The 9358-nt window shown below is 52.4% G+C and overlaps 1 protein-coding gene across 1 annotated transcript; it reads right to left on the bottom strand.

The window, feature by feature from the left end:
• Nucleotides 1-911: 911 nt before the first annotated feature.
• On the bottom strand, nt 912-8843 carry Lpar2 (lysophosphatidic acid receptor 2). The gene is made up of 3 exons (NM_001109109.2): nt 8746-8843; nt 7167-7908; nt 912-5284 (listed from the first exon to the last, which is right to left on the bottom strand). Exons 2-3 carry the CDS (start codon nt 7897-7899, stop codon nt 4971-4973), a joined length of 1047 nt encoding a protein of 348 aa, NP_001102579.2. The 5' UTR covers nt 7900-7908; nt 8746-8843; the 3' UTR covers nt 912-4970.
• Nucleotides 8844-9358: the final 515 nt, after the last annotated feature.

The following is a 9358-nucleotide window of genomic DNA, read 5'->3' on the forward strand; positions in this document are numbered from 1 at the left end:
TGATCCCCTGCCTCCCCCTCACTGCCCTGGCTAGTTCCTCAGAACTGTGGATCCTCCTCATAGCTCTCCACAGCGCTTCAGAATTCCCACTTCCGGTCCTGCCTCTTCCTCAAGGCCTGCCATACCTGAGTCCCAGGAGCCTCGGAATTTCTGCTCCTTTTCAGTTTCTCACATCTGGAGTTCGCCCCAGCAGCCCTCATGGTACTCAACTCTTCCTATGACTCCTCAGAACTCTTCCCACCTCAAGGGCATCAGTGTCTCCAATACGTGACTTTTCCTGGGGCGACCACTCCAGTGCAGCTTTGTGACCTGGGGACTTTACTGAGATTCCTCACAGGTGCATGGGCACTTAATTCCTCACAGGTACAGCACTTAAACGTGTCATCGCTCCCCTCCCCTCACTTTGAGTTTATCATCTTTATCAGGAGAGCTGTCCTGTCCGTAAGTCCTGTGTTTCTACAAAAGCATATTAGTGGTCCAAACTTGTGAGGTCAAGCATGAATGAACACAGCGTTTCATTCAACATGGCAGTGACCATCTCCAGCCTGGAGAGTTAGCTATACAGCGGTTTCCCATAAGTCTTGGGCCCCTCAGGCATAATCTTCTTTGGTTGGTCACCAGAATCCTGTTATAACCGTATGAACCTTCTCTGCCCATCAGCTCTGAATGAAGATAGACATATTCATCCATAAACGCCTCGGCCTTATAGCTAGGCTTGTTCCCACCTAGCTTGTACAACCACTATCCACCCATTTATATTATTCTATGTCTGCCTCGTGGCTTGTTACCACTCAGTCTCTAGAAGCAGGGATGGGCTTCTAGGGCCTGACTCTTTCAGAGTTTAGTATCTCCCTGGAAGTCCTGCCTACTATCTCCAGCTTCACTGTAGGCTTTAAAAACAAACAACCCTCTCTATTTTTAAAGCTTTTATTTTATTTTATTATTTTTATTTTATTTTTAAAGCTTTTCATTAAAACCAGCCAGAAGGGGAGAGAGCGTTTACAAAAATCAGCATCTCAATAAAACAAAGACATTCTTTACACAGTGCACAAAAAGAATATCCCTACAACCATGTCTTTCTCTAAACCGTTTCCCTTTTATGAGGCTGAGGGGGCAGATGAAAGGTATAGACTTGTGTGGATGGCAGGAAGGAAGCTAGAACCTAGTACTTTTCTACACTGGAGAAGTCAACTCTATGTATTGCTTTAGCAAGATCCAGCGTAGGTGACCTCAACCTGTTCTTTTAGAAATTTCATCATCCTCTGTGTGTGTGCACTGTGTCTGCGTGTGCATGCATGTAGGCGTCCATGCATGCGTGCATGTGTGCGTGTGTGTGTATGTGTATGTGTGTGTGCGCACACCATAGAGCATATGTGGAGGGCAGAGAATAATTTTCAAGACTTGGGTGGTCTTCCCTCCCATGAGTCCAGGGATTGGACTTTTGTCACCAGGCTCGGTAGGAAGCCCCTCACCTGCTGGTGTCCTTGGACCCAGTCACTCCTTTGGACCCCAGAATTCCACATCTAGCAAATGCTAGTACATGGCTGAAGAATGGAGACTTTGCTGAATACCAACCCTCTGGGGTATCTCAAGGCAAAGAACTCTCCCCGGCCTTTTGTCTCTCTTGCTTGGGATGTCTCAAAAGGAGGGGGAAAAAAAAGGACACAAATCCCTCTCCAGTCACAGAGTCTCCCAGAATGTTTGCTTAGAGACAGAATTCAGGTGAAGGCTTGAAGGGTCAGCACAGCTGGGAAGTCAGTCTTCCTTCTGTTGTTACTGAAGAGGAAACTCAAGCAGCAAGTGTGTGGGAGGGTATGGGGGAGGAGACCTCGCCCAGTCAAGAAATTCAAATGCTTAAGCCCCAGCCACAGGAAGTAATAGAACCCTCAAAGGTGGGCCCACAGTGGGGCCTTGTACAAAAGGTCAGACAGAGGCACAGCACTGCACAGGCCTGATCTGGGAGGAGGGAGATGACTGTACGTTCCAATGACCTAAAAGAGACAAAAATGGTCTAAAAGAGACAAAAATGCCACCCAGCAGAGCAGTCAAGAAGGAAAAGCTGGGGTGGGGCAATGACTCAGCACTTCTTAAAGTGCTTGCTGCTCAGGTGTGAAGACCAGAATTCAGACCCTCACAGATCCACAGAAACACAGGGGTGGGGAGGCGGACTGACCTGTGGGCAGACGGGATTGCCCAGGACACACTGGCCACTGACACTAGCTGTATTGGTGAGCTCTGGCTTTGATGGAGGCCCCGCTATATGGACTAAGGCAGTCTTGCCTTCAGGGATGACTTCTGATTTATCTTCAGCCTCCACACAAGTGCAGAAATCTGTGGATGGCTAGGCACTCTCCTTTAATCCCAGCTCTCAGGAGGCAGAGGCAGGCTGATCCTCCTGAGTTAGAAGCCAACCAGTGAGTCCCTTTCTCAAAGAAACAAACAAAACGCATAAATCTTAGAAGTGGAGATGGAAAAAGGAAACATAAAAGCTGACAAGATCAGTCCCAGAAAGAGTCTGGGTGAGGCCGACAGAGGACAGCCACTAAGGTCAGGTAAGGCAGAGCTGGCTTCTGAAGGCCAGCAGGGGTCCTCAAGTCAGGATTTGACTGGCTACCTCCATGCCCAAAGTGACCCATGTCCAGTAGGCCTGGACCTCCTAGGAGGTAGGGACGCTGTCCTTCATGGACACCTGGCTGCAGGAGTTCATGGGCTGTCACCTTGGAACATGAGGTTTTGCCAGCTGCCGTTTCTGTGGTTGTGTGGGGTTTAGAATTCTGGGAACGTTTTTTGAGGTACGACTGCTACAGCCCCGTAGGGAGTGGGGAGCTTGGCTGCGGTTTGTCAGGAGGCTCTGCTCAAAGAAGAAACAGGAAGAAAGAAATTAGATTCAAAGATCTCAATATCCTTTCCCCTCCTTTTTTATCTATCTAGTGACAGGGTGAAACCAGGGGATAAAGGGTGAGAAAAAGAAGAACCGGCAAGGGGTTGGGGATTTAGCTCAGTGGTAGAGCGCTTGCTTAGCACTCGAAAGGCCCTGGGTTCGGTCCCCAACTCGAAGGCCCACTACAATCTAGTGGAAGGGTTAGAAGAGTTCAGTTTTATGTTGTTTTTTCCTTTTGGACACGGTTCGTAGGACAGAAGATCTGTGCTGGGGAACGAGCCTAGAGTGTGCAGGGTCCCGGCAGTGGGAAAAGCCAGAACATTTACTATAGAAAGACAAGTGTTTTCAGTTCTTTAGAAATGGATGCTTTAATGCCTTAAGAATTTGGCCTCAGATAAGACAGAGCTTCAAATTCCTGCTGCTATTCGGCATGGGAATCCGAGGTGAGAGCATAACCCTGACTCCTCTCTGGTGAGAGGGAGCAGGGAACCAAGTTCACAGCGGCTCACACTGCCTGACAGGAGGCTTCCTAGGCAGGGAGGGGGCTGACCTCAGGCCTGGCATATCTGAGGTCTCGGGGGACTCAGAAGGCGAGAGTCCAGGTAAGCTTGTGACTTAATTCTAGGCTCCACTCAGGCCCCTTCCTCATGGAGTTTCCTGGTCCCTCCTGGTATATCTATGCTTTTCCACGATGTACAGTCAGACACAGGCCGCATTTCAATATAGCTTGTCATCCCAGTACCCAGGGAGCCAGGGCAGGAAGACAGCTGCGACTTTGAAGTTATCCTGAGCTGCATGGTAAGTTCTAGGATGGGCTGGGTACACTGTGATATTCTGAGTCGAAAAGCAAGGGGGTCTGGGGGCCAGCAGAAGGAAAAGCAGGATTACACAAACAGGAAATCAACCTAGGTTCTTTGAGAAGGAGATAGGACAGTTGGAGGCAGGACAGAGGCAAAAGGAAAGGAATATTTGTAACACTCCAGGAAGAGACATACAGGACTCTGAGGCAGGACAATGGATTTCAAGACCTGCCTATCTATACAGCAAGTTCAAGGCTAGCCTAGGCCACGGGATTCCATGTTGAAGGATTCTTGGCAGCCCTGAGTCATAATAGATAATTCCAGGACACTGGGACAGACTGACTGAATTAATGGCAAAACACCAACCAACCAGCAGAAAAACAAAAACAAACCAAACTGAACCAAAACCCAGGTCTGTACCTCAGAGTGGAAAGGCTTGCTCTGGGTCGACACCTCTGTCTCCTGCGCAGGATACATGTCAGCCCAGAGATCTCCGCAATAGATCTCCATAATAAACCTCGCCTTTGCTTATTTAAAAAAAAAAAAAAAAAAAAAAGAAAGGCTTGCTCTGTATTGCGGGTCCCTCGAACTAAGGGGAGGCAGGTGAGCCCTCAGGCTGCTCAGTGCTTCTGAGCAATCAGCTTCCGTACAGCACTTGGGAGTGGAGTCAGGACCATCAAGAGTTCAAGGCCATCCTCAGTTACACAGTGAATTCAAGGCCAGCATAGGCTATATGAGATCCTGTCTCAAAAGCAAAACAGAACAACAGAAAGTAGCCTCAGGAAGGCAGTAGCCTCAGGAAGGCAGTAGCCTCAGGAAGGCAGTAGCCTCAGGAAGGCAGTAGCCTCAGGAAGGCAGTAGCCTCAGGAAGGCAGTAGCCTCAGGAAGGCAGTAGCCTCAGGAAGGCAGTAGCCTCAGGAAGGCAGTAGCCTCAGGAAGGCAGTACCCTTCGGTCTACCCTGTAACAGTGGGTGGTATTAACCTGAGACAGCTCTCACCTCTTCTATCTCAACAGTTACAGCACCACGGAGGAAGCAGCAGTCCACAGACATGCCAGAGATGTACAGTAAAAATATGAAAATGTCTGTTAAAAACCCTAAAACCTGAGATGATTGAGAGCCGGATTGCCAAGTCCCATTTGGATGCTCTCCCCAGGTGCATGGAGATGTCCCCGAATCCCTGTGTCCTGGGGCAGAGCCATGCATCTGCTGGGCGGGCTTGACTCAGGGGCTCTTCGAGTGGCCGTGGGCTGCCACTGAAGCTCCTGCCTCCTGCCTCGGTCCAAGGTACTAAAGGGTGGAGTCCATCAGTGGGTGGCCATTCTCAGGAAGCATGATCCGGGTGCTGGCACCTGTCCGGGCAGAGGATGAATAATGGGCAGACTTGTGGTGCGACCAGCGGAGACACGTGCAACAGAGAAGGCGGCGGAAGGTACGGCGCATCTCAGCGTCTCGGCACGAGTACACCACCGCGTTGACCAGGGAGTTGGCCTCGGCCAGGAGCAGGAAGTACTTCTCCACAGCCAGAACGTTGCAGGATTTACAGTCCAGACCGTCCAAGAGCAGCACCACCTGGCCCGGTGTCCAGCACACCACAAATGCCCCTGCAGGACAAAGGCAGGTTAGTGGGGTGGGGGTGGGGGTGAGGGTGGGGGTGGGAGTGGGGGATTGACTATGTGAGCCACTAGGGCACCTCCTTAAACAGCTCTGTGCTCAGGCAGTGACCAACTGAGTGGCACAAACCACACAAGCTCCCTGTATGAGTAGACCTGCTAAGAGAGATAGACCTTTCTCTAATTTGCCTGCTGCCGGCATGACACCTTTCCTAACTGGAGCAAAGAATCCCAGGACCCTGGAGCCTTCTCTAGATTTGTTTACTAAGGGGACGGGACATCATCACGGGACGAGCTGGTTACAGAGTGGGGTGAGGAGTGGGGCAGGTACCACTGGGGAGAATCAATTTTGGATGGGAATAGTGTTCCCCTGTTTCCCCAAAGCCAAAGTAACCACACTACCCCTTACTAAAGCCTCGCAGAAGGACTGAGGACCCACATTCAATTCCAAGGGCCCACACAGAGTAAGGAGAAAACTGATTCCCAGAAATGGTCCCCAGTGAATTGTAGGGTGTGCACACACACCCACTAAATAAATCACAAAGGGGTTTATCTTATTTACGTGTGTATGGGCGGAGGCCACATGCTCGGGGCTGCTGCTCTGGAGGGTATAAAAAGGCATCAGAGCCCCAGGAGCTGCTGGTGGTTATGAGCAGCCTAATGTGGGTAATGGGAATTAAACTCGGGTCCTCGGGGAGAACAGGAAGTACTCTTAAGCACCCATCCATCTTTCTAGTCCCCCAAATAAATAAACCCCAAGGGGGGGGCCAGGTGCAGTGACACCCACCCCATCAATCGAGGGAAATAGAAAGAGGAAGATCAGGGGGCTTCAAGGCCTGCCTCAGCCACAGAGAGGGTTTGAGGTCCACCTGAACGTCATAAAACCCTGCATTAAAAAACCAAACCCAAAAGCGAGTTACTTTTAATCCCAGCACTGGGGGTGGGGGGACAGAGGCATGGATCTGTGTGAGTTTGAGACCAGCCTGGCCTACCGAGTGAGCCCACGCCAGCCTGGGCTATATAGTGGCACCCAACCTCAAAAGAAAGTCAAATAGACAAATAAGTAAAAATAACAACCAGGGCTGGAGAGAGACAGCTCGATGGTTAGGAGCAGGTATCATAGTCTCATCCCTAACACCTGTCATCAGGCAGCTCAAGACTGCTTGAGATTTCAGCTCCAAGGGCCCAGGATGCCTCTAGCCTCCACATGCACCTGCACGAATTTGCACAATCCGAGACACGATGTCACAGTCACACAGACACACATGCACAAATAAAAATAAATCTCAAGAAAGGCTGTGGACGTAGTGACCCACACCTTTAAAACTAGCATTTGGGAGGGAGAGGCAGGCAGATCATTCTGAGTCCAAGGTTAGCCTGGTCTACAGAACGAGTACCCGGACAACCAGGGCTACATAGAGACCCTATCTCGCAACAAAGCAAAGCAAAACAAACCAAGAAAACAAAAGCATCCAGGGCTGAGGATGGCAATTGTGTGGCCAAAAGCTTGCCCCAATGCTAGCCCAGCCCATCCTAGCCCAGGAGAGACAAAGGCAAAGAGTCGGGAATCCAAGGTCGAGAAGCCAGCTGGGCTCCGTGGCCTCAAACACAATCAATCACACAAAAAAGACCACTAAATGGTTTCCTTTGAGAAACAAATGAAAATTGAAGGGCAGCCTTTTCTCCTGAGCAGGCTTGGCCACAAGACATCTTTTCCTCTTTGGAATCAATGCTTGGTTCAATGCCACAATTACATCTTTTGTTGTCTTCTCCAAGTCATCTCCCTGGGAAACATCCCCTCCCTTACTGCTACCTCGGGTCACCTTTTCAGGTCCCCGGGGGTCCTAAAGCTGTTGTCAGAGCACCCACTCACCCAGAATGATGACAACTGTCTTGACTAGGCTGAGCGTTGTCTCTCGGTAGCGGGGATGGCAGCTGACGTGCTCTGCCATGCGTTCAACCCGTCTGCGCACAAAGAAGAAAATTCGTGTGTAGACGGCTACCATGAGTAGGAAGACAAGCAGGCTGGATAGGGCCCACACAGCCAGGTAGGAGCGGCTGAACAGGGGCACCATTCGTGAGCAGCTGTCCAAGTCACAGAGGCAGTGCCAGAAGTGTGCAGGCAGCAACCCCAGACCCAGCGCAGCCACCCACACTCCCACGATGAGTGTGACCACACGACCCCGGGGCAAGCGGCTGTGCAGCTGCACAGCCATCACACTGCGGTGCCGTTCCACAGCAATGGCCAGCAACGTGGCCACCGATGCCGTGAGGCTGGTGTCCAGCAGGCCCTGTCGCAGGAACCAGCCTTTGATGGAGAGCCTGGCGGTGCGGGGGCCAGTATGGAACATGAGGAAGAGGTAGGCCATGCCAGCGAAGAGGTCAGCTGCAGCCAAGTTGCCAAGCAGGTAGTATATGGGCTGGTGGAAGCGTCGGTTGGAGGCAATGGCTGCAATAACCAGCAGGTTGGTCAGCAATACCAGCACACTGACTGTCAGCCCCAGGGCCACCACCACCACATCTTTGGGGCGCCAGTGAAGGCTGAGCTCCTTGCCGCTGTTATTATAGAAAAAGCCGATGGTCTCATTGTAGTAGCACTGGCCCATGGTGGCCACCTGTAGATACAGAAAGACGGATCAGTGCAGGTGGCCCCCCTGATGGAAGGACGCTTGAACCAAGCAGTGGCCAGAGACTTGAATCAAGACTGGGTGAGTGCAACTTACAGACTCAGAGGCCCTCTGCACAAGAAGTCTGTGGTGAGGGCCAAAGTGACCTTAAAAGAGCAAGGTCTGTTTATCTACTCGGAAAGCAGGGTTTCCCGATGCATCCCAACTGGCCTAGAACTTGCTGGGAGACCAGGCTGGCCTCAAAATCATAGAGATCCGCTAGCCTCTGCAGAATGGGGCTGTAACAATTAAAAAAGGTTCTCCGATCGGTTTTTTCTTTTCCCCTTTAAACTCTTAAGAACCCAGAGCAAATGCATCCACATTGCAACTCAGTGCCACGTGCCATTAATCGGTGACCGGGTTGGACACCTGTGGTTTCCGATGGGTGTGGGTGGGTTGGCTGGGGTAGCACAAAGGCGGCGTGAGCTGCAGGGTAGCCATAAGATCAAACTGGTGCCAGGGTCCTTGCACAGTGCAGAGGCCAGGGGGCGTGTGCACACCAGAGCGAGGTCCGTGGTCAACACCCGAGGACAGTGCCAAGGCACGGAGGGGAGTTCGCGCGATCAGAGTAGACAGAGAGACCGCCCAGAAGTTGAGGTATAGGCAAGATTCCGCGCAAGAGCTCTGAAAGCAGTCCATTCCTGGGTGAGACCGAAGGCCAAGGAGGCCTCCGGGACAAAAGAGGGTATTACAGACAACCCTGGGCTAGGAGGATTGTGGAGAAGGGCGCGCCTCGCTTTCTTCGGCCGCCTGCAACCACCCTTAACCGGTTGGTGTTCGTCTTACCTGGGCCTCCAGTCAAGCGGCAGATTGGGCGGGCTTGCGGTGGGTCGAGGCAGGACTGAGACCCATGGCCCTGCAACCCAGCGGTTGCGCAGCGGGCGTCCCGTGTGCCTGGAGCCCCCGACCGAAGAGGCGGGAGAGGCGGGGCCTCGAGGCCACGCCCCCACCTGCCCTAGCTCTTGGCCCTTGGAGGTGTTCCGCCCCCAGGAGAGTTCCACCCCCACGTCGGAAGTATAGTCTCCTGAAACTGTGACCGTTCCACCTCCTCCCTACAACCCACGTGGGGCACCCTTTCCACTCTGTCCATCGTACACCTCACGTGCTTGCCCTTTCCCGCCTTTGGGGCTGAGCCACCTAGCAGTCGGAAAGATCCACAGCGGGGGGCCTCTGCGGTCGCCCCCGTTTCTGTCCAATCCTATACCGAGCTGCAAACCCCGCCCCACTCTGCCGTGGTCAATCTCCCCGCTGGACCCTCGCCCCGCCGCTGCCGAGCCACCCTTCTTCCCGTGGTCTCGCCCCACCCTACCGCTGGCTCAGGCCTGCAGCCTCCTCCCCTGACCTCCCCCGGTCTGCAGCACACAGCCCCATTGTCCCGATTATCTGCACCGAGTTTTAT

The sequence above is a fragment of the Rattus norvegicus genome, chromosome 16 (assembly GCF_036323735.1).
Source record: "Rattus norvegicus strain BN/NHsdMcwi chromosome 16, GRCr8, whole genome shotgun sequence".
Taxonomy (NCBI): Eukaryota; Metazoa; Chordata; class Mammalia; order Rodentia; family Muridae; genus Rattus; species Rattus norvegicus.

Coding starts and splice junctions, on each gene's coding strand:
- Lpar2 (NM_001109109.2), bottom strand. CDS start 7,899: ATGGGCCAGTGCTACTACAATGAGACCATCGGCTTTTTCTATAATAAC. Junction 5,285..7,166: donor GACAGTTGTCATCATTCTGG/GTGAGTGGGTGC, acceptor TTTGTCCTGCAG/GGGCATTTGTGGTGTGCTGG.